We start from the raw sequence: 25270 nt of genomic DNA, 5'->3' as shown, positions 1-25270 counted from the left end.
TCCCACGCTTTCCAGGTCAAGTGCAAAGCCCCGATTCTATCAGCAATTCCATTTCCTTGTGGGAAGTGTTTATGGTTAAGCTGCTCATGGACAATTAAGCACAGTATATAAAACTGGTCCCTCTACTTCAGTGGAAAGTTCCCTGTGCAGATAGGAGGGAGGTCTGTGTTCCCGCAATGCTGGCTCCTTTTACTTCTGAAGAGAGCTATCTCAGAGCAGTGGATCCTGACAGGCAGGCCCCAGGGCTGTCACAGTATTCAGCCCAGTCCTAGATGACCATGGAAGACATCTAGTTTCCATACCATTATTAGTGTGCAGTGTGACTTTGGGAGAGCCGATGATGCAGTAACCTGCTCTATTTGAGGCAAGCACCCAGAGTAGAGTACAGTCTTGGTGTGGCTTCTCCAGGTTGTAGCGTAGTTCTGTGGGATATCCATGACATAGGTCAGATCATGAGGGATGTGTACTCTGTGTGTGTACATGCGTATGTACATGTATGTGTACATGTGAAGGCTGGAGGTCAACACTGGGTGTCTTTCTTCATTGCTCTCCACCTTATTTCTTTTGTCAGTTAGAGACAGGGTCTCACCAAACAGCTAGAGTGGCCTTTGAGCTTCAGATATCAGCTTATCCCTGCTGCCCCCACCCCAACCCCAGCAATACTTCTTGAGCTGGGTATATGAACTCAGGTCATCATACTTGAGTAACATCTCCCCAGTCGCCATGAAAGTTTCAGAGAAGTTTCATGAAGTTTCAGAGAAACTTCAGAGAAGTTTTCTGTGATAGATTTGACGTCACATTGAAAGCTAAAGCGGTCCAACACTAGTTGAGAAGACAGGCAACTCCTGGTAACAAACATGTAAAGGCTCTCTCTATCCTTCCTCAGAAAGGAAATTCTATCACATGCTACATACAGTACACAACTTTAAGGATATAATGTTAAGCAAAATAAACCAGTCACAAAGAGGACAGGTACTATGTAATTCCACACAGATGAAGCATCTAGACTTGACCAGTTGAAAGACAGAAATAGAAAGGGTGGCTGCGGGGGCTGTGGGCAGGATGGGAGCGCTGTACTATAGTCTGGTATGGTTTACTGCCTGAAGGTTCCTGTGTTAGAAGCTTGGTCTCAGAATGGCAGTGCTGGGAGGGAGTGAAATAAGGTGGCAGGAATGAGGACAATGATGGAGTCATTTTAGGCCAACTGAGCTTGGGCTTGAGGGCGCTACGGGACCCCAGCTACACTTCCACTTCTTGTTGGACTGCGTTCTTACTCCTTCCTTTGTAGCCTTGGGCTAACTGTGCCCAACAGAAGGCATTTTGAGAAGACAGTCTGTACGGAGCATTTTGTTCATTCGGGTGTTTTCTTACAGTAAAGGGAAGACAGACTAAAGCAGCCAGCCGTCTTGAATGGGTAGAGAGCTCTGGTTTTGGACAATTAAATCGATTCCTGAGGTAGCTCATAGGAGTGGGTGTAAACATCTGAATATACTTAATGCATGCTTGAAACAGTAAAGACAGTAAATATTACATTATCATATTTTGCCACAACACAATTGGGGAGAAGATGAAGGATAAAGTCAAGAACTCCAGCTAGCTCATCACCTGGATCCATGCTAATTTGAAATGCTTCCCCAAAGCAGGTCCTCATTGACTCTGTGTTTTCAAGCCAAGTTGAATTTCTGTCAGCACCCTGTTTGAATCTTCGGGGCTTAGGAGCTTTTGTTAGGGTCAGTCTCAGACTGACAGCACCTACCATAGCTCACAGGGCTCTACCCTCGGTTGCTCTGCAGCAGCCTGAGGAGGGAACGGCTGGTTACGTTACCTGGATGGGTAACCTGCCGCGCTGATCCGAATGGTCTCCAGCACACCGCAGGCTCGGAGTTGTTGTACAGCTCTCTTGGGGTCAAAGCTGCCAAGTAAAAAAAACACCATGAAGAGATGCTCGGAGGTAAGCGGATGTGTGTTTGTGTGTTTGTGTGTGTGTGTGTGTGTGTGTGTGTGTGTGTGTGAGAGAGAGAGAGAGAGAGAGAGAGAGAGAGAGAGAGAGAGAGAGAGAGAGAAGAAAGATGAGAAAGTGCCCCTCTCCTGCAGCATAAGACACCTGCTGCCACCAAGCTGCGGACGGCCACACACTAGGTCAGGGTAAAGCACAGACTAAAGGGTGGAAGAGCCATTTCGGCAGCCGCAGGTCTCAAGACTGTGCATGTTCTTAATCTCACGCTTTCCTTTGCCCGCTTGCCTACCCGAGCCCTGCCCACCTTCCCGGCCTCAGTCCTGTCTATTCTGCAGAGCTTGCCCTTTGCCCGCTTGCCCACCCGAGCCCTGCCCACCTTCCCGGCCTCAGTCCTGTCTATTCTGCAGAGCTTGCCCTGAGCAATTCCTTCTGCAGAGCGTGCCCTGAGCAATTCCTTCCACACAGACTTTCTAATGGCCTGTGTGTGATACAAGGACAGCAGAGGAGGGGACAGGGATCAGTGGCAGAATACCGCAAGGCACGCTGTAAGATTCACAGCGAAGGTGCTGCAGGGAGATCCTGGAGAAAGCTAGCAGGAGATTTGCACGATCAGAAGTCCTATTAGGAACCAAACCGACCCAGAATTAGCCACTTTTCAAATCTCTTGAGATTATTGTCTCAGAAGTTTGAGGAATGTTCATGCCCTTTCTTCCTGACTGACTCAGCTGAAGCCAGTGGCTATGCTGCTTCTGTTTTGTGCATTCTGGAGATGGAAGAACGAGTCTGAGGACCCACGAGGCCCACAGCCTGCGATCCTGGAGAACACAGTGGTTCGGGCAGAAACCCTGGTGAGGCTGTAGACAGCTATCTTGCCCTGGCAGATGACGAGAGGTGGGAGCCTGCACGAGCCCCCAGGACAAGCCCCTGGTATGCCCTGCATCAACTCCCTGACAACCCAGGAGGGCTTTTATGGCTGCATAACCCATCTGGATTCTGAACTGCAGTGATGGAGCTGGCCTAGAGACAGCCACCCTCAGCCAGTCTCTCTGTGACATAGACTTTCTCCTCCTCTTTGTGTGAGCTGCCCTTAGTCTTCTTATACCTCTCTCTTGTGTTTTCCACACAAGCCTCCCTCAGGAGTCATCAAACTGTGGCATCTGACAAATGGCACCCCAGGCATGCCTACCTTCACTGTGTACTTCCTAGGGACTGGTGACTATCAGCCATTACAGCATATCAGGCATGCTCTGACTCCATGGTGACCTAGGTGTGAGGCTCCCCACATACTCCTTCAGGCCTGTTCTTGTTTCTACCTTCTCCTTCCCTCATACTGCTGTCAGAACCCCCATTTTCTGCTGCACCCCAAACTTGGCTCACTCCAGCTCTAAATGAGAGGGCCTCAGGTCACTAATGACATTCTGTGCATAAGAGACAATGCAGCATTGGATCGTACAGGGTCTTGATCAGAACGGTTCCTTGACAACTTAATTTCCTCTTGTGAGGACAGAAGCTCTGCAGTAAGAGGCTTAGAAGACCAAGGGAACACGGAGCATCTCACTGGAACCCTTTCCCTGCCACCGGAGGTGATTTTGTCCTCTTTGATATGAAGCAAGTTCTGGGATGCCGGCTGGGCATCCTTGACTGGTCTTACAAGGAACCTCTTAGGATTTAGTGGCCACTCATGGTCCTGGGAAGGCCTTTGGGGTGCAGGCTCTGTTTCTCTTCAGTCTGTAAGAATGGATACTCCTGAGTTTTCAGAGTTAGAGAAAAATGAGACTTTGTCCCAGGGCTCTATATCCAACCATTACAACCATGGCTACTGCCTAGAACTCAGCGATGTCTGCCTGCCTCTGCCCTCAAGCGTTGGTCTCAATGATGTATAAGTCTCTACGCCTCAGTCCCGCCTTCCTTTTTAAAAAGGGCCACTCTTTTTCTCAGGGGACCATATCTTTAGCACTCTTGTCGCATCCTGTAGCAAGTCTTTTGACAACTGTGTACCCCAGCTCTGGGACTGGGCAGTGTGGTAGCCACAGCACGGCTTCCTGAGTAAGCATCTCAAGGCAGCATCGTGGAATGCTGGGAGAACAGGCTGAAGATGGGGGCAGCCTTCTCTTGGCTGTACACACTACGCCTGGAGTCGCTCCCATCAGAAAATAACTCTTCTTGAGCCTCATTGGCTCAGGCCAGCCTAGAATTGAAGATCTTCCTACCTTACGTAGGAAGGCTCTTACAGCCTGAGGCAACCGACTCTTAGCTTAGCCTTACCCTCTCCTTTCATTGATGAGTTCAGCAAAATTCACCCTACCCACTCTTTCCCACCCCCAGCAGCAGCAGCATCCCACCTGTGGTCCCTGTGTGGAGGAGAAAGAATGCAGCTGGGCCCCAGCTCCCCAGGAACAGCATCACACACCACACATCAGTCACATCACACAACACGCATGTCAGGCAATACATGACGTGACCTCTTGTCTCCTTTCCCTCCCTCCCTTTAGTGGGTGTGGAGAACATCTACCCAAACACAACTACGATCACCACAGATGGAACAGCACTTTCAAGAGAAAAGCACAGAGACTGGACAAAGAAGATACACCGTCTTCTCTCCTTGTCCAGGTACTGGGAAGTCCAGATTGTTCAGTGTTCTAATCTTATCTCTGCACCAGTGGTGATTCCATGGGCTTCACTGTGAAGTGACAAGGAATGGAAAACCAGCTTTCTACTTAAACCAGGCTTAGGTTTGGAAGGCAATCAATACATAACTGGATATTTAAAACACCACCAGTTAAAGGTTTAAACAGCTGGGAGCCAGAATTACACTTTCTTGTTCCCAAACAGTGCAGGGACAGCAGAGCCTGGAGCTGCCCAAGGCTGCAGCACCTGGCTCTGCTTCACCAGTGGCTCCACCCACCACTCTGTCAGCCTTGCATGGGCTCTAAGCTTCCTCAGGTTCCACAGCATCTCTACTGTCAGCAAAAGACCCTGAGACCAATTGGTCAGCAGGTCTCACCTCTACCAAGGAAGTCCAGATGGACACTCACCCTGCCACTGCCTCCCGGAAGGAGGGTCACTTCGTCACTTTCTTGCCTCTCTGTCTCCACAGTAGTTTTCCCAAGTGAATTCTTCCATTCTACTTGGTGAGTTCACAGGGACTGAGCACAGGCCATCAGGCGTGGGGCATGTGCTTTTACCAGCTGAGACATTGTGATCTCCCCATGCCCATACTATTTCCATAGAACTGTTGATGGCCACTTCGGTGGCAGTGTCATTTATATGTGACATACAGCTAATTAAGCAAGGTTGGAGGGTGGTGGCAATATCTTAATGCCGTCCCACCTGTCATAGCCAAGTGTCTAATAATGAAGAAAAAAGATAGATGTCTCTTGACTAAACGTCAAGAGAAAACACTTTAATATGAGAAGCGCTATAAAAATATTCAGGATAAGGACTCTTAACGGGGCTATTCTGCCCCCTAGGGAACACTTGGTAATGTGTAAAAATGTCGGTTGTCACACTGACGGAGACATTATTAGCATGTGGCAGATAGAGGCCAGAGACACTTTTGACGACGCTATAATGTGCAGGACAGTCTTCTATAACAGAAATACCTGACCCACATGTGAACAGTGCTAAGGACACTGGAGAAGGAATGGGAGGAGGGAAGTTGCAAATCAATAGTTTATGTTAAAGTATACAGTGATATATATGGAGAGTTGCATGTGCATTCATACATGTGCTGTGTACGCGGAGGTTAGAAATCAACCTTGCTGTTTAGCCTGGTGGACAAGACAGCACCCAGGTCCTGGGAGAAGGGAGGTAGCGCTGTTCCACTCCAGCTAACTGTGGCCCTGGTGGTTCATTCTTCAGAGAATGGTACTCAGCAGATGTCAGGGATTCTGCAAGGCCTAGCATCCCCTGCCCCTGAGACACACACACACACACACACACACACACACACACACACACACACACACACAGCTGAGGGTGAGGAAGCAGGATGAGAAAGGGGAAAGAGAAAGAATGGGCGTGTGTGTGTGTGTGTGTGTGTGTGTGTGAGAGAGAGAGAGAGAGAGAGAGAGAGAGAGAGAGAGAGAGAGAGAGAGAAAGAAAGAGAGCCCGAATTGGAGTCCAGAATCAGAGTAGGTTCCAAGCTAATCTTTTACTCTCCTTGTCAGTTACACTTGTACAATATTCCGATTTTGAGAAAAAAAAAAATACAAGGAGAAAATACATGAGAAGCATCAGTGAAAAGGGTAACAATGTATATGGTTGAAACATGTTTTTGCTCTATTATTATAAACTGGGAAGTAACACAGGCAGTAAAGTATTTGCCTGTGTTCATTGTGTGAGTTCAATGCCCAGAACCACATAAAAAAAAAAAAAAAAAGCCATGTGGCGTGGTGCATGCTTGCATTCCCAGCAATGGAGGCCTGAGATAAGCAGATCTCTGGGGCTCACTGCCCAGCTCAGGTAGCCTTGGCAACAAGCCCCATGCCAGCTGAAAGACGCTACCTTAAAAGATGGTGTGGGTGGTACCTGAGGAATGACTCTGCAGGTTGATTTTCTGGCCTCTGCAGGCACAGCGCAGATATAGACGCACATGCAACTATTCATATGCATCACTGTATATGTTGACATAAACTATTGATTTGCCACATCCCTCCTCCCATTCCTACTTCCAGCATCTGTCTCATCCTTTGTTCTATTCACAGTCAGCAGACACAGTGCAGAGGATTATACACCTCAGAAGAGTGGAAGAAGGGACACGAGTAAGTGAGCAGCGTGCTCAGAGAAGGCAGTGTTCAGCCACAGCCCACTTTGGAAGTGACTGACAGGCCCATCCATATATGACTCTGCAGAGCCCAGTAATCTGAACCCTCCCTGTCCCGGCTGGATAAGGAGGCTGGTGTGGCTCCACCCAGCTGGCACTTACTGGAAGGGGAGCTTCTCGTCGTTGGGCTTGATGCATCGAACATAGTGTGGTGTTGTGGCGTTCAGGGTCTCCATAAGCAGGTTTAGGGAAGTACGGAACTGGAGGGGCAAAGCCAGGCCTTGGTTATTTTTAGTATTCTGTTGAATGCGCATCGAAGAAACACTAACACACTGGTGACTACTTTGCTAGTGGTGACACCAGAAATCATTATTATGACTATGATTAAATCAGAAAGACAGGGAAAGAAAGACATTCAGTGACCAGGGCTTAGATTCTAGCTGACACTCCTAGCTTGCTATGAATAAAATAGTAGGGCTCTTCAAAGTAAGCAGGGAAAGCTACTCCACAGTGTGCCTGACTCCCATTGTTAGGAGAATCAATGAGTTGAACTGTGAGTGCCAAGAGACGAGAGATCTACCTGCTGTATGCTCATGGCCTCCTATCCCTGAATGTGGGGAACGTAGTTGTAATGCCTGCACCTAAACATCCCAGAAATGATGAGGTTTGTATGAAATGTCCCAAATTAGCAAATTCACAGGAATTAAAGCAGGTGGGACTACCAGATCCTTCTCTTTGGAGACATACTGGAAACCAAGCACTTGAGTTAGTTCCTGGGCTTATTTAACCCTCTTCTCCCCACCACGCTATCTGAGCACCTTTACTGGGGCCCTGCATTTAACTCTTCTTTTGTAAGCCTCAACCCCCACCCCTATCCTCCAAGCCAGCCCTGCTGCATGTGCCACAGGCCCTGGACCAGGACTGACCTGGTAGCCCACGGATTTCTTGTGCTCCTTGTTAGGGACTTTCATGAGGGGTCTGGAAGAGCGAATGTTGATCTTTGAAGATGATCGATTCTTAGCTGTGTTGGTGGCTGGAACAGAGTCCTTGTCATCGTGGAACAAATCAGCCACTAGTGGGAACTGGGACAGAATCACAATAAGAAAGGTATAAAGGGGTAATATCTCTTATAGTTTAATGTTGTTAATAGTCGTCCAAAACAGCATATACATATATGAAGTAAAAAATGCACACCCACACAAAACTTTGTGTTCCCATGTTCATAACATCATTATTCGTAAAGGATATAAACTAATAAGGATTCAAGTGGCCATCATGTGATGGATAAAGAGTGGTATATAGGTGTGATGGAATATTATTCAACAGTATAAAAGGATGAAGTCCTCACATGCCGTAACACGGCAGACGAGCATTGAAAACATAATGCTAAGTGGTGAAAGCCACGTATGGAAGAACAGAGAGCGTGCGTGAGTCTGTTTAGCTAAAGTGAAGCGTCTAGACAACAGAGAGCACCTATGGCTGTCCAGGGGGAAAATAAGGCCAGCTAATGAGTGCAGTTTTTCACTTTTGAGGGATGATATCATTCTCGAGCGTGTAGCACGGTTGCACAACTTGGTTAACTCACTAAACCCCACAAGTTTAACGCTTCAAAGGGTGGGCGTTACGGTGTGGGGTGAGTGATACCTCAGTGTTTAAAAGGGTTGGAAAAGGTTACTTTCCCCAACAGGGTTACTAAACATTCATCTACAAAGACAGGCACAGTTTCAGTTCCTTGGAGTGTACCAGGAGGCACAGAGAGACACTCACAGAACTATGTCTACAGGTGATGGTTTTCGAACACTTATTTGGGATCTTGTAAGGTTATTTGACTCCCTTGGGTCCTGGGTCTTCCATCAGCACCGTGGGGTAAGACTGCATCTTGTATCCAAGGTTGTTGTAAGGACTCTGTTATGTGGTCTTTGTGTTAGTGTGACAGGGTGCTAATGGCACGGAGAGTTTGCCCATGAAGACTCTCAGTCTGATGAGGGCACATCTGCCCTCGTTCCCTGAGCCAATCAGTGCTGGGCTCTCACTGGGAGGTCTCTGATCCATCCCTGACAGCAGAGGAAACTGAGTCCGGATGGCTCCTTTGTCACCCTTGGCACACGGAATCTCAACAGAAGGAAGGCAAAAGGAGAGTGTGTGCCTCAGACTCCAGGTTCTGCTGGTCCCTTCTGCACGGTCTTCCCTCAGAGCCCACTTACATGCAGGAGACACCATGTTTGGATGCCCCAGGCAAGCATGTCTGATCCTATCCTTCCCAGAAGCCATTGCGCCGGTCTCCCTGTTCTTCCTGATGTTAAGCATCACGTTCCTACCCCACCCTTCCACCTTTGCTCACTGTGCTCATCTTATCTCAAATATCCCACCCTTCAATCCCTCTGCCATCCCCAAGTCCCACCATGCTCTTTTCCAACATGCTGTACCCACTCCTTCTACATCCCCCACAGACCCAGTCTACAGCACAAAGAAACCATCTTGGCCTGTGATGGGCCCAGAGCCTTGTTCTTGCTGAGCCCACTGTGTCCTCCCTGCTCCCAACACAGAGATAAGGGCAGTATGAGACTTCCCATGTAGGCACACAGAAGATGCCTACCACTGAGACACTGCCGAAGTTTATTATTCAGTTATACATACAAAATCAGCAAAGACTGTGAAAATGCAGGTAGATATATCATGTTTTCTATCATGCATGGGTTCTAGAAAAAAGACTACAGAAAGTAGAAGGGCTGTTCAGGAAAAGGAAGGGAATTGGGGAAGGGGATAAGTGAGAGTGATTGGCGCAAACACAAAGTTCATTATATATGAATATGAAAGGTCACAATGACATTCATTATTTTGTAGAACTCATATCCTCACAACAAAAGGATGTAACAAAAGTTCAGATGTTACAGTGTGATAATCAATCTTGATGGTGAATTTGATTGGATACACCTTCAAGATTAATGAATAGTCTCCTAGGTATGCAAAGATGCCCATCACACATGGTTAAGAGCATCCAAGAGGAGAAGAGCCCCTGCCCCTGAACGGCAGCTCCATCCCCTAGGCTGGGGCCTGGATGGAATAAAAGGGAGGAAGAAAAAAGTTAATCTCATTCTACCACAATAGACTAACACCTCAAAACCAGGAGCCAGAATAAAGATTTCCTTCTTCAATTATCTTGCTCAGTGTTTGCCTCAGCCATGAGGACTCTGACTAATGCACCAAGGGGGTCTTATTTAAATACAGCAGCAAAACCTCTTTTATCTGTCATTAACCATGTGAATCAACAGAGATCCATGAAGAAAGGACCAACCAGACCTTTGTCCCCACCCCCATGAAACACAGTAGCTGGCATAAGCCCTCCTAGGCCTATCAGGCAAAGGCTCAGCCCAAGCTAGATTCTCGGTCCCTGAATGCACAAGCAGGGCTTGCTTCCTTAAGGTTAGTGTAATCTGAATTAAATAGATAAAGGGCATGAGTGAGAATAGTCCTCCCACTAGTAACATCCGCTGAACTCAAAGAGGGGAATTTAGGAGAAGAGGGGAAACCCTGTCCTACAACAGCACCTTTGCATCGGGCTACAGGTCCTGAATGGCAGTGACAGCGGCTCTCACTTTGATCACATTCTGCAACACATGTCCCAGACCTTCCAGGACTGGAGCCTCAAGCTAGCACGTATTCACTAGGCACTTAGAGGACAGAAGCAGGCTGTCCTGTCAATAGCTGAGGAAGGGACAATTCAATAGCACACTCCACATGCATGTGTTGTGTTTGCAAAGTCTGCATTCATTTCTCTTCCTGTTGCTATGATAAAGTACCCTGACACAGCAACTCCGCAAGAGAAACCTTCCTTTTGGCCCACAGCTTTAGGGCTTAGTCCTTCATGGTGGGGAATTCCCCGTCAGAGGCAGGGGCTTATGGTAGGTGGTCACGTTACATTTACAGTCAAGAGGCAGAGTGACAAATGCTGCTACTCAGGTAGAATTCCCTTCTATTGAGTCCAGGATCCAAGTTTAGAGAGCATAGGTCCCCACCCCAATTAACCCAATCTCGATAATCCCTTGCCAGCACCCCCCAGAGGCTAACTTAATCTAGATCATCTCTTGCTAGCATGCAAGAGCTTGTCTGCTTGGTAATTCTAGATCCTGTCAAGTTGAGAATCCAAATTAACCACACACAGTCCTAGAAGCCTCTGGGAATTAGGCAACATCTCTAGACTTTTCATTACCATTTCAATCTGCAGGAGGCCCTGGATCATCTCCACTCCTGGTCTTCACAGACACCTGACAATTCAGCCATAACACGACACCTCAATGTGAGTAGGTGGGGAGCATCCAAATAAATCAGCAAGTGACACGCTAGAGCTGTTCTCTGAACTTGGATGTCGGAATCAGGTGACAGAGCTTATTCAAAAGGGGCTCTACAGCCCTGATTGGCAGAAGCACACAGCACAAGTCATTGACCATCCCATCCCCCGAGGGCTTCTTACAACTCAACCACACTCAGAGTCACATAAGCCCACTGGCTGGAAGTTGGTGTACGTCCACTGGACTGGGAGAACCATACACTGCTCAGCAAGCATCCTCTAATCCAGTGTGATGACCTCTGTCGTTCGTTGCATAGTAATGAAATGGTCATAAGCTCTGAAGAGTAAAGTACTAATTTTCACCAATTGTTGGGTCTGGCCATATGCATGAACTTCAGCACAGGTGTATCCACCCACCAATACAAGATCGTGGTAACTGATGTTCAAAACCAGTAGCCAAGGCTTGTCTCTTATACCAAGGATTTTAAAGTAAAACAAAGGATATAAACAACTACTTCAGCTTGAGGTATTATAAATTTACATCTTAAAGGCAATTTAAGAGTCAAGAGTACTGTAAACACATTTAAGTGTTTTACACTGCATAGTAGCCAACAACTGTAGGCTACAAGCAACAAAACTTCATACTGTGTGTGTGTGTGTGTGTATGTGTACACGCACTGGAATCAACATGCCTGCTTGCTCTTTCCTCACACCCTTCATTTCTCATAGAACCAGCCATGAGAAGCACCTTAACTTTCAGGTTTTTGGCATAGCGGTCTGCATGCCAATTAACTTGAGTTCACTGCCCTAGGAGTCTAAACACACTTTCCAACCTGGCCTGGGGTGAGACATCATGTCTGCGTAGCATATGGGAGACCCTGGGCTTGATCACCAGCATCACACACAAAAAAAAAAAAAAATAAAATAAAATAAAAAGAATGAATAAGAGTATAAGCCAGTGATGTAAAACTAAAGACCTTGTCTCGTGAGTAGCTCAAGAACAGTCAGTCTTCTGGCTGCTTCATGGCTGTAACTGCCTGGCAACAATAAACACTAGAGAATGTGATCAAATTCATGAGCAAAATATTCTTAATCCTGTTCCAGGGCCTGGAAGGGATAATCTTATCCAAAATATGCAGAACCAAGCATTTATATAAGAGGAAATAAAGAGAGTCCAGTCCCTACTAAGGATACTGAGGACAATATTGTCAAGCAGTTGGCTTTGAGGGTCCTCCAGTGACATAATTATAGCGGTTCTAAGTTTTAGCTGCCAAAAGGAGGCAACTCTTCCTCTTTGCAGTGGCTTCTTTTCATGTATGGCATTCCCCAATGACGCATATTACCTCTTGCCAGAGGAGAAAGGACCTAACTGACTGAGAAATATATTTGAATGTATCATAGTGGTGTGACTTTTCCTAGGTATTCAATTCTATATGATAGCATAGAAATGAAAATCAATCCTTCCTGACCCCAGATACCCAACCCGTGCTGTGCTAGAGGCTGGTAACACAAAAGTGAACCACAAACACAGTCCTTCACACACTGAGGAGTTCACAGTGTGCCATGGAATGCAGACAGTTATCAATTTCCCACAGGATCGAAAATATAATGACAAGATGACGTCCTAAGGGAAAGGAGGAAGTAACAAAGCTGACTAAGTCAGAGCTCAGGGTGAGGAAATCAGAACGGGATTCTCTCAGGGAGCCTTCTAGTTTGCTTTCTGTTGCTGTGATAAACACGACCAGAAGCAATTCTGGGGGGAAGGGTTTGACAGAGCTTACTGGTTATCATGTCATCAGGGAAGCCAGGGCAGGAGCGTGGAGCAGGAACTGAAGTCAAGGACACAGATGAATGCTGCTTACTGGCTTGCCTCCTTTTGCTCGCTTGACCTGCATTCTTATACAGCCCAGGTCTGTATGACCAGGGATGCCCACATTGCCATATTTGGGCAAATAGGATGTATGATAGGGAGAAAAACATGTCACGAGGTAGTAACTGCAGAGATGGAACTCAGAACATCTAGGAACTATTAAAAATGTAAAGCCAGTACAGGCACACTGTACCCAAGAGGGAATCGGGAGGGACCAAGCTTGCTGAAGGATTTTTATTTTTAATCCCAACAGTAATATGATGACATAAGGGAACAAAACAGAACAGGTTGTAAACCGTACTTAGATTGTACTGGGCATGCCTGGACACATTCAAGCTGTCCCAGAACCATGTGATCTAAGTACCAACTGCATCCCATTCTACAGGGGAGGAAACCTGAGGCTTAGGGACCAAGACCACAGAGTTAGTAAATGAGAGAAAAAGGAGAGACCTAAAACCAGACAGCCAAATAGCCTATCCGTCAACATGTACTACCCCCAGAGTGGCAGCTACCTGAGCTGCTCTGGAAATCATCATTGCCTGCAGCTCAGCTCTGAGGCAGCCAAGGAGGTGCTGTACCTGTTCTAGGTGCTTATAGAGCCGAGACTAGCAGAGCTTCTAACCCTGCAGACGTCTTAGAAGCAGTACGACATGATAGAAAGAGTGCTGGGCTGAGGCTGTCATAGTTGTGTGGCCTCTTTCCTTACCTTATTCAGTTTGTAAGGTAAAGCCTCACACAACCCCTCTAAATTAGTCTCTGACCTGGACTCGCATCATCTCAATGCGGCCCTAGCCACTACTGCTGCTGCTTTGGTTTCTCCTCATTTAGCCCTTCATCCTGCCTCTCGCTATATACCACAGCCATCCCGCTGTCCACAGACAGGCACTGCCTCAGGAGATTTCCTTGGGCCTCCTCCCATATTGCTGAAATGAATCTTCAGACTACCTGGAGCCCTCCTTGTAAAGCCCAGAAGGTCACAAGTAGAGTGGATTCCCGTCCTCTCTGATGGCTTCCAGGCTGTCTTTTTTGGATGTCTTTCCACTGGCTGGCTTCTGGCCCCTCCCTCCTTTGTACTGCTGTCTTCGAGATCCCCAGGGGAGTTCTCTAACACTCATCCCCTGCACAGACTCCTTCATGCCTGACACCTCTACTATTCTTCAACCCTGCCTCCCCAGTCTAGATCCCTTCCCATTACCATGATCCCTATTTCTGCATCTTCCTCTCTCTCCAGTACTATGGAAGCTCCAAACATGACAAAAAATACCCTCACATGCTCACTTCCATGCCCTGTCCCATTCAAGACTCAGGTTCTGTCGTAGCTCAATGCCTGAATCTTCCCTGTATGAATCCACATGTGGTTGCCCTCCTTCAGCTCTTTTGTGAACTACAATTGTGAACTGCAATTCAAACGGATTTCACCAACAGTCAGTTTCCTCTAAATGTAAGCCTTTCCCAGAAGCCCCTTGCTTAAGGGCTTGTGAGTGACAGCAAACCACCACAATTTGCTGAGCATGTAGGGATGAGGGTCAGAAGGGATTGCAGGCAGGGGACTGTCAGTCCTAGGTTTCCTAGCAGAGTGCCCAGACATATCTGAGCACGGGTAGATCAGTGCTCAAGAACCTTTACAGGGGCCGGGCATGGTGGCACATGCCTTTAATCCCAGCACTCAGGAGGCAGAGGCAGGTGGATTTCAGAGTTTGAGGCCAGCCTGGTCTACAGCGTGAGTTCCAGGACAGCCAGGGCTATACAGAGAAACCCTGCCAAACCTAAAAAAAAAAAAAAAAAAAAAAGAACCTTTACAGGGGTGGCTAAGTCTTTGTAGCATTGGTGAGTGTTCCCAATCTGCTGTTTTACAATTATACTGTAAATTATAAATTGTAAATTATAATTTACAATTATACTGTATGAGAGAGTGAATCAGCAGAAGTCATTAACAGCTTATGTGAAAAAATTTTTAGGTCCTAGGGTTGGGGACAGGTATCAAATGTTTCATGAAGGATTTAGAAATCAGACTGAAAAATTAAGTATTTTACATTTTCAGCCCTTTTTGCTTATGACAACTCAAGAGATGCAAACTATTTAAGAGATGTTTGAATCTATCCTGGTATCATTTATCTGAAGGATTTGGACTTTGTTTTCAAAGCTGTGTTTTAATTGCAGGAGCCTGTACTGTGACTGCATCTAGGAGGAAGGAGCAGCAGGCCCCCTCCATGCAGAATTTGTTTTAGTGACTCTGATCACATAGAAAGACCTAGGTTGATCATGAGACTTAAAGGCTAAGAGGTGAGATTATAAAGTCCTGGATTGCAGGCCACAGCATAAGAGCCAGGCAGAAAACGCCCACTGTGACCTCTATTCACCCATCCACCAAGAGGGTTTGAGATAGATAGGAACTTGACTTGGGAATTCCCCAAATAGAATCAAACTTGAAGTCACAACAAAATCAAAACTTGACAAGGGACTCAAAGGACAAAACACCCACCCTGCTGGACAAGTTCAGGAAGAAGCTCTGACTGTGCTGTCACAGCTGCTGAAGAGCCTGCTTTGTAAGCTAGCTGACCAGGAACAGAAATCCTGCAGTTACCGAAAGGTGTCCACCTGGGCATTTCTACAGACTGCTCCTTCCTAAGACAGCATTCACGGTAACACATTCAGACAAACCAAACACATTGCTCATCCTGTTTGCCTTGTATGTGAAATGTCCCCACAGGTACTGGCTTCTCTAACTTCTGCTTTTTAAGCCTAGATATAGAGTTTAAAGACCTGAGGCAAATCTGTTTGCAAAGGGATTAAGTAGGAAAATACCTTTTAAAGGCTGCCTGACAGTTTAAGAAAATTTCAGTTACAGCTGCATGCACCACACCTATTCACTGATGTTTATAAGAATAAACAGAGATTTCCTTTTACACAGACGTGTGACATGGAGAAAGGACACAGTAGACCAGCTTTACCAGAGGGCTCTTCATCAGGACTCGAGGCAAGCATAACAAAATGCACTTCCTTTCCAGCTAGTTCTTTTACATGATTGACATTACACTTTGGTGGGAGGCAGTAAATCTTCAACATTTAAATAAAAAGGATTTTAAGTGGTTGTTTAGTGGGCTTTTCGAGAAAGACTCAGCCCAGCCTTGGAAAAGGGAAGGGAACACATTGGTTTATCAACTGGAGTTCTAGTCTGCTTATCTCAGGCACATTTTCCAACAGCCAGAGCCGGTGTAGAGGACACTAACGATACCGAGAACATATGGGCCATAAAGCACTGTCTCAATAAACTACTATGGGATTTGGCATATGCCACGCCCACTCCAGTGAAGTCTGCTTGACAGGCCGAGAGGCCTGGAAGCACTCACGAGGCAAAGAGTTTCAAGGAAACTCAGCCTCCTGGAACCTTGGCATTCTCATAACCCGTATACTCAAACCCTATCCCCATGTTAGTATGGTGTATGCTCTCTTTCAGTATTATTTTATTATAAGTGCCTTTAAAGATTGAATTTTATCATAGGTGAGCCTCCACCAGTGTTCTAATGTCCTAGAAAATCCTTGAAGCCGAGGAGGTTGGAATTCAGTAGGAATTCAGTGAGAAGGTTACCTATTCATTAACATTTGAATTTACTTCTAGTAGAGACCAGTGAAACTAATTAGGCATTACAAAGAACAGAGCTAGAATAGCTCAGGGCTAGTCTGCAGAGTGATTACTTAGGGCAGTAAAACAAGGCAATACACAATGGCTTAGCGAATTGGGTTTAATAATAGACTAGCTTTACACCTGGCTCCCTTCTTAAGCAGCCTGCTCCCTGCCATCTCTTGATGTATACAATCCTTTTGTTTGCTGTCACTGTAACTGGCAGATGTGCCCTGCCTGGCTTTTCTTGTTTGTTCTTCTGTATAAAAAGTTTGATGCTCGATTTGAAAAGTTACACTCAGATTCTACACGCTCCCTCCTGTCGGGACTGTTTGTCAATTCCCATCTGACTCCGTGTGCATCTGTCCGAAACTCTGATTTGCACTGATTAAGGAGGGCCATTGAGCCCCATCCGTGGGAGATGTAGAACACTGCTCTTCTAGAGGTTCTGAGTTCAAGTCCCAGCAACCACATGGTGGCTCACAACCATCTGTAATGCCCTCTTCTGGCGTGTCTGAAGACAGTGTACTCATATACATAAAATAAATAAATCTTTAAAAAGAATAATGAAGTTTAAAAAGCAAATTGTGATGGTTGGCTTTAATGACAACTTGCCCCAAAGTTGAATTACCTGGGTAGGGAAACAGTTCAGAAGCTGTTCTGACTACCTTGACTGATGTGGGCAGATGCACCCCAAATGTGGGCAGCACCCTTCTGCTCACTTGGCTCTCCTTCCTGCCACTGAGCTGTTCTGTCACTTTCCTGCTGCTGCTTCCATTACTGATATTGGAACCAGGGTCCATTATTGCCGAAGGATGTGGCAGGAACCCTTTATGGCTGTGGACCCAGATCGGGGCTGCTGAGGCCCCTGCCCTTGTGGAGTGAGTGGTCTTTCTGGTGTGAGACAGCCACTGTGGGACTCTTCCAACTAGCCTCAAGGGGTGGTCACCTACCAGGTTTTCAGACTCTTGGGAATGAGAACTGTTGTTACTATTTCACAAATTCTTTATACATACATCTGTCTGTCTCTGTCTCTCTGCCTCCGTCTCTGTCTCTCTTTACTGGCCCTGCTCCAGAGACCCCACCACACACTTTGTTCAGAGTGGAATACTGGGGTCCAGTCTGAGCTGAATCTCTCCCATGCCTGGATTCTGGACACCACCAGGCTTTGGACAGAGACCCTTGATCCATAATGTTTATGAGGCCACTTCATCTGCAGTGGACAGATGGTGACACTTGTGTCCATCTAGATCCATGGCCCAGGTTGCCCGACTCACATGGACATAATATTCCAACACAATAGTTAACCTTCTGACCTACACGCAGCAGATAAGAAAACATCTTTGGAGGAAAAGTAGGGTCCTCTTTAGGATCACTCCCTGTGGTGGTTTGAATATGCTTGGCCCAGGGAGTGGCACTATTAGGAGGTGTGGCCTTGTTAGAGTAGGTGTGGCTTCGGTGGAGTAAGTGTGTTAAGACCCTCCTCCTAGCTGCCTGGAAGCCAGTCTTCTAGCAGCCTTCAGATGAAGATGTAAAATTCTCAGCTCTTCCTGCACCGTGCCTGCCTGGATGCTGCCATGTTTCCACGTTGATGATAATGGACTGAACCTCTGAACCTGTAAGCCAGCTCCAATTAAATGTTGTCTTTGTAAGAGTTGTCTTGGTCATGGTGTCTGTTCACAGCAGTAAACATTAAGATACTCTCCAAGCCTCCCCATACACTAAAACATACCTTCTCATTGGCAGCAAAAGTTGGGAGGGAAAACTTGCCATCTTTAGTGTTTAAAAGAAATGAATGTGTTAAAGCCCTGTTTTAAAAAGCCCGCCCTACCCCCATCCCCTGCTCAATCTCCTGTGTCCCTATTTATAGCTCTGTAATAGCTGAGAAGGCAATCTGCTCCATCTTAAGTCTTCACAGGGTAACAGGCGGCCCTAATCACCCTCATTACCACTGCTTTATCCCCCTCCCCAGTGTGAGTTCTGCAAAAGCCCCAGTGGCTGGCAGGAGGGAGTTCTCCAGTTCACAGGTGGGACTCCTTCATTTCACACCACTTAATTACTCTCGACAAGCTGATAATTTCTTATCAGATAAGCCACACAAAGAATAAAAGCCAATAGCTTCTCATAAAATAAAAGTACCTGATATAAAATTACGAACTTCCACAATGATTTGAGAATTAGAGAGTAAAATTTATCTTAAAAGAATAGGCATTATGCTATTAAATGTATGTCCTGGGGTCTTAAATGTTTCAACGTCTTTATTGTTCTATTTTTGGCATGCACTTGAAATCTAAGCCCTAGAGGACTGCTACTACAGCGAAAGTTTTTTATTTTTTAAAAATGAGAGTGGCTTAATAAACAGGAATGTGTAAATGTTTACAACAACAGATGTGCCAGGCATCAGGTCACAAGGTCACTGGCTTGGCAGAAGAGACAGAAACGTGGTAGTGGGGTTGGGGTAAAACAGGGGAGCTTGCAACTTTCCAAAAACACAGCACAGAGTTTTTGCTCTGCAATTTGGTAACTTTTCAACTGTTGTGCATCCTGCTGTGGTATCAATTTCATTTGTAAAGTATAGCAAACTACCAAGAGTTATTTAAGAAAGGAAAAACGTGTGTGCGCTCATGTGGAAGGGTAACCCAGATACAGTGATGTATGCCAAGTCAGAGGAGACTAGGCATGCATCTATCCCTTAAGACGCACCAGTGCGCTGTAACACAGACTGGGCCTCCATCAGAAGATGGCTCATGGACTAGAGGGGGGCTTGTATATAACTCCATAATATTTGATTTTTGTGGCTAAATTTCTAATAAAAACCCAGCCTAGTATGTTTAATCCAAGACAGCATCATGTGAAGACCAAGACCTCCATTCTTAACAATGCCTGCTTTGCAGTACAAGTCTTGGCTGATGCCTGGTTCCTTGGATTTCAGGTGAGTTTTCAACATTCCCTGACATGATTGGCTCACTGTGCAAACAATATCGTTCATGTTGAACATCTGCTTTTGTTGACCTGGGAGTTTAGGCCATGCTAGGTGTTTAGTTCATGAGACCAAACCAAGGGTACCTGTGTAACCACCCACTGGCAAACGTTTTGTTAGGTATCTTTTCATTTGCTTCTCTGGGGCGATTCAGCACACCCTGTGTGAGTTCACTGGGAGAACTGTCTAGGAGGCTTACACCTGCTCTCCCCTAACCTCCCTGCTCCATATACCTCTTCTTTCTTATCTCGTATTGTAGTAACTGTTATTTTTTTTTAAATATTTATTTATTTATTATATGTAAGTACACTGTAGCTGTCTTCAGACACTCCAGAAGAGGGAGTCAGATCTTGTTATGGATGGTTGTGAGCCACCATGTGGTTGCTGGGATTTGAACTCTGGACCTTTGGAAGAGCAGTCGGGTGCTCCTACCCACTGTGCCATCTCACCAGCCCACTAACTGTTATCTTAAGTAAACCACATCCAACTTCTGCAGGTCTTCCTAGCAAACTGCTGCCCCCGAGGCCCCCAACACACTGCACTCTATAAAACCTTCTTGGTGACCTTCACTATCCTCCATCACAATCACACATAGCCTTCTACATTTGTGTGTAGTCACTAACTGTATATTTTTCCCTAGACTAAGATTCCAGGGATTGTCTCTATGTGTCTATATATTTTTCTATATACATATTCAATGATGCTGTTCAATGAAATTAAGTGGCAAAAACTTCTCAGCTAATAATAATGCTTGCCTTGTCAGACAGTTTTTCTTGCGAGTTTAGGTCATGACGTCCCTGAATTCCTCAAATTGAGACACTCAAAGTCAAAACTGCAGAACTAAACTGTATTTAAGTAAATCATGTATTTATCAAGATGACAGAGGCTCTAATGCCTGAAGGTCACCTCTTGGACTCCCAGGCAACATGGGAAAGACCGGTGCAGGAACCAACGACGCCCCATGCCTGCTTTTTGTCAAAAATGGAAAACCTCCTTCGAACTGCCACAGACTTGAGATGTAAGATATTAATCTGATGTTGAGGTCCAAAACAGCGTGCATGCTTATGTCCAACTGATTGTCTCTGTGGTTAGTTCCCTGACCGTGGCTATTCTGGGATGACAACAGTGGCTGCTGATAACTCGGTCCCTCCCTACATCCCTGATGGAAAAGGGATGGCTTTGAACACATGGGTCAAGGCTTCAGCTGTACTTTCTCCACTGTTACATTTCTTCCTTATTGCGGTCACAATTCTAAAGCTTATCACAAAGAGAAATTATTCTGTCATTTCCCTAGTGTTATCTGGGCCCTGCAGTGAGGTTGGTCTCATATGGTCTGAGAAAAAGGTTCCTAAATCCTATAGAGTCCTCCTGGGTCCTCCTGAAAGGCCGAGGCTGGCAGGCACCATTGCATCTGCATCAGTTGCTGGAATACAGGTGCACTGGCCTCTCCTGGCGGTGCCTCCTCCCCCCAGACTTCCTGTCCCTTCACGTTCTCTAGGCCTCTCCCAGCTGCAGACTCTCCGAGAGTCTCTGTCCCCTTCATAGTTTCAGAACAGATCTGAATCAGCTCATCCAGGGACACTAAGAATGTAGCTTTGCTCATCTTTGAATGCAAATATGGGCTTGGGGCCGTGACTCACAGGCAAGTGCTTAACAAATGTGTGTGGCGAGGGTGCAGATGGACATGTTATCTCCGTTTCTGAGAAAGGAGCAGATGAAATTTTAGAGACAACAAATATTCCAAAATAGATCCAGATGTCCTAGAAATCTCACCTTTTATTACCGTGATTCTTGGTTGTCAATTCGACTACATCTGAAATTAAATCAAACCAAAGCAGGTAGGCACGCCACCTTCAAGGGATTTTTCTTGATTGGGATCGTTTGAGATTCGAAGATCCACCTTCAATCTGGGCCAAACCTTCTGTTGGCAGTCAATGTCAAGGCTATGGAAGAAGGAAGCCCTTGCCCTTTGCCTGCTTGTCCCCTCTCGATGGCTAGTCCATTTCCTCACTAGCATTAGAGCCTATATCTCTGAGACTCTGACACTTACTGAAGACCAGCTGAGACATCTAGCATCATGGGCCAAACAAGTGTTGGATCCTTGGACTTTCTCCTGGGAGACAGCCATTGGCAGATGAGTCAGACCACAGCCTGTAAGCCATGCTATAATAAAATATTGTGTATAGTCCTATACCGGTCCTGTATACAATTATATTCAGATTTTGCCCCTCAGATGGCTCAATAGAGATGAACCACACACACTAGGCTTAGAGATGTTCAAATAGTCTTAGGTATGCAAGTAGGAGACAGAAGAGAGGTGACTTGAACATCAGGAGACCTTTCACCACAACTTACACCTATGCATCCTCCTGGCTGTCATCTCCAATGTCCTTCCATTTATGCTGTCTTTCCTAGTTTTCTCTTTAGGAATAGAGAGACACCTTCCTGCTCTCCTCTCTCCAGCAAGTGTAACTAACAAACCTACAGCTCTGCCTCCCTGTGCTCTACAGTGGGGCTCACACTAGCATCCCCATCCCCGATCTGTTGGTATATCTCATCATTTAGCCCCAGCTGCCCTAGGACTTGCTATGTTGATCAGCCTAGCCTTGAACTTGCAGTGATCCTCCTGCCTCTGCCTCCAGAGTGCTGGGACAGCAAACAGGCAAGACCACACGCAGTTCCCATGTATTTATTTTTTATGGTGCTGGGGATCGAACCCAGAGCCCTGTGGAAGTATTTTAACAGGACTAAGCAAGTATTTCCCCACTTCGCCAGTCCCATTCCCAGTTTTGTTTGTTTGTTTGTTTACCTTGCTGGCCTTCAGGATGTTGATCTGTTCTTCATATACTGTATCCCTGTTTTTCTCCAGAAAACCATCTGAAAGGTACTCCACCTGGGGCCACAGCAACAACAACAAAAAAAAGTCAGTGCTTCAGGGTCTCTGTCAGCCTCTTCATCTCACCTATAGTATTTTCTAAAAGAGCTAAGAGAACATGGGTCATGTATATACATATTTTCTGACTAAGATCCATCTCTTCTGTAACTCCTCATTCCCCTCCAACTGAGATCTGCCAGCTGGGATTCCCAGCTAGGAGTCTCCTCACAATTACAGCCAATGTTCACGGTGCTTATAACAGCCATAGTTCAAACATATCAGCTTTCACCGCATCAGCTCAGCCTCCGTACCGCCCCACGAGCCAGGTATTATAAGGAGATAAGGAATCGAGGCAAATGTGATACAAAGAGATTTGTGCAGAGGCTACTGAGTTTTCATTTGGCAGAAGAAAATGCCGTATTTAAAGGGAAATCCCATGAGAGAAGGCTTCTTTAGGGCTCTGTGAAAGCATTTTCTCCACCGTGGCCCAGATGTGTTGAATCGGGATATGCAATTACATGCACATTACCACCAGAGAATTCAATAGAAATCCACTTAAAAGAGGTTCAGGGTCTATGCCCATCGCTAGGATCAGTGTGGGCTGCTCCAGAACGAATCCAAACAGTGTTAGTACCTAGTTTCCACTCCTCCCTCTTCTCAGGCTCATTGTCAGGAGACTCTGCTCTGTTGCTGCTGTTGGAGAGCAGCCCCCACCTGTTATGCGTGTAAAAGGCAACTGCACAAGTACAGGCTCTGCTTGTGCCTTGTCTTCTCCACAGTCTGGTTGGCCCCAGAGCAGGGTGGGGAAGAAATCCTAAGAGAAGAACCTACCTTCAACCTCAGGTCACTGGACCTCGCAAAACCAACTTCCTTAGTCTGGAAACCCTTTATTCTACGTACTGTGGGCCTAAGGTGTGCGTCCCAGGTCAGCAAAGAAGACGGTTACCTTATCTGCAAAGTGGTTGACAATGAAGGCCGTGTTGGACATGCGTGGTTTCTGGAAGTGCTGGCTGTTGGAGTGTCGTTCGTAGAGTTTCTGGGCCCAGTTCTGATCAGTTCCTTTGGGGACCTGGAGAAGCACAAGACCGGGTAGAGTGTCTCATGGAGCAGGACAAGGCAGGGAAGCATCCTGGCAGGCAGAGGGTTGGAGTCTGGGTTCAGCTCTTAAGCCAGGACTCGAACTGGACAGTGAGAACAACAACTCAACCATGAACTCCTGCTAGGAAAAGGTCACTGACTGGCTGTGTGTGAGCTGGTATCCATGGGAGGGCACCGAGCCTCAAAGGGCAAGCTAGCCCATGGAAAGTAGAAGTCCAGGGAAAGGATGAAGAGGGCCATCAAGGCCACAGGGCAGAATTCCACCTGTGGTGTGGTCTGACGACGCTTCTGTCCCCTTCAGCACCATACTCTTGCTCATGCTGGCATAATTAGGCTATATCCCTCCCCTACCTCATCCATGCTATTGCCCTGGCTCAGGCTGCCCTTTTTGACTCAGCTTTTCCTGGTCATTTCTGGTCTTGTCTCTCTCCTCTTTGGATTTCCTAACAATTGAACATATACACATAGGCATACCATTACGACTTACCATCAGTTTCTAGATACTGTTACTACATAGAATAAATCCATAGTCGAGAACTGTCTCAGCTCTTTCTCCACCCCTCAAAGGACTAAGAATTGTTTTCTGGCCACACTCTGGGTGATGCTTTTCCTATCCCCTGTCCCCGAAATGTAGATCTAGACTTAGAGGTTTCACTATGTGACAAATTCTCAGGGCAGTATCTTTTGATGGCTTCCAAAGCAAGCAAGTGACTGCTGACTACGTTCTGAGGCTACTGTTGCCCCCGGCCTTCATCAGAGAAGTTTCTCTTTGCAGTAGGTGGTAGCTAATGGAGTCACAAATGGCCAAAGTGTGGGGACTATGCGACAGTTCAGCACCCAGCCATACGTAAGACATCTATGACACAAACATGGGCTGGGGGTGTGCACACTTGGGAAACATCCTGGAGGAGAGGGTGGAGATAATGTAAGTGTAGAACTCTTGGAGGTTTGCCACAAAACAGTGATTGGCGTAACATGCTTCTGCAGCCGTGAACTCACTGAAGCCATGCTGACCCACACAAGAGTGGACCCATTATCACATATGGGGGAGGGACTCAAAAGACTCCACCTCTTACTGAGAGCTGATGATTGGGCTCACTATCATGTATGCAGGAGGGACTCATGACTCCACCTCTCACTGATGATTGGGCCCACTATCATGTATGGGGGGAGGGTCTCAGAAAACTCCATCTCTCCCTAGAGTCAACAAACAGCTAATATAGGCGCTAGGGTGGAGGGATTAATTTTCCTTAGTGGTGTGGCCACTGATGTTCCAGTAAAATAGCACCCCCTGACACACACACATTATACACTCATACCTAAAGGGACTGAAGTAGGAGGGGGCTTGTTGGAAGAAGAGTTTCAGAGAGACGGTGGGGAATGAGAGAGGGTCATGGTGAGGTGGGGAAGAAAAACAACACAGTCATCGCGCCTGCTGTTGAAATGGCCAGTGATGTCAGTGACTTGTCCGGGGAGACATCCCTCATGCTGTTACGCCATCAGTCCTCAGTTTCGGTAGCTTTCTGACTCTCCTTCATGACATCACACTGTACCTTCAGACCAGCTGAGATTGGAAGTGACCCTTGCTGCGTCCATGTAAAAAGGGCTTTACTCAGTAAATAAGGTATGCCCCAAAAGGGAAAATGCTTACAGATGTGAGAACAAACTTCTTAGGTCCTTTGTAAGCAAACTGGTTTTTCTCAAGATTCAATTTGGCGTAACTAGCACTGGTTCCCTTGTACCATGTGGTATAGGAGACTCAAAGAAAGAAACCCTCTTTCTTGAAGAAGGCTATTAATTGTGTTGGACAGACAA

General features: G+C 46.4%; 1 protein-coding gene across 4 annotated transcripts in view; it reads right to left on the bottom strand.

Annotated features, from left to right (window-relative positions):
* Myo5b (myosin VB) overlaps positions 1-25270 on the bottom strand; it is a 295975-nt gene that overhangs the window by 69775 nt on the left and 200930 nt on the right. For all 4 annotated transcript variants that reach the window (XM_029547256.1, XM_029547258.1, XM_029547257.1 and 1 more), the window contains exons 13-17: positions 23304-23426; positions 22292-22375; positions 7649-7804; positions 6885-6982; positions 1826-1912 (exon numbers count right to left, since the gene is read on the bottom strand). In XM_029547256.1, the coding sequence (XP_029403116.1) occupies positions 1826-1912; positions 6885-6982; positions 7649-7804; positions 22292-22375; positions 23304-23426 (548 nt within the window). The remainder of the gene's footprint in view (positions 1-1825; positions 1913-6884; positions 6983-7648; positions 7805-22291; positions 22376-23303; positions 23427-25270) is intronic.

The sequence above is a fragment of the Mus pahari genome, chromosome 15 (assembly GCF_900095145.1).
Source record: "Mus pahari chromosome 15, PAHARI_EIJ_v1.1, whole genome shotgun sequence".
NCBI lineage: Eukaryota > Metazoa > Chordata > Mammalia > Rodentia > Muridae > Mus > Mus pahari.
Note: the sequence above shows the minus strand (reverse complement) of the source record. Positions and strands in the feature narration are given on the sequence as shown.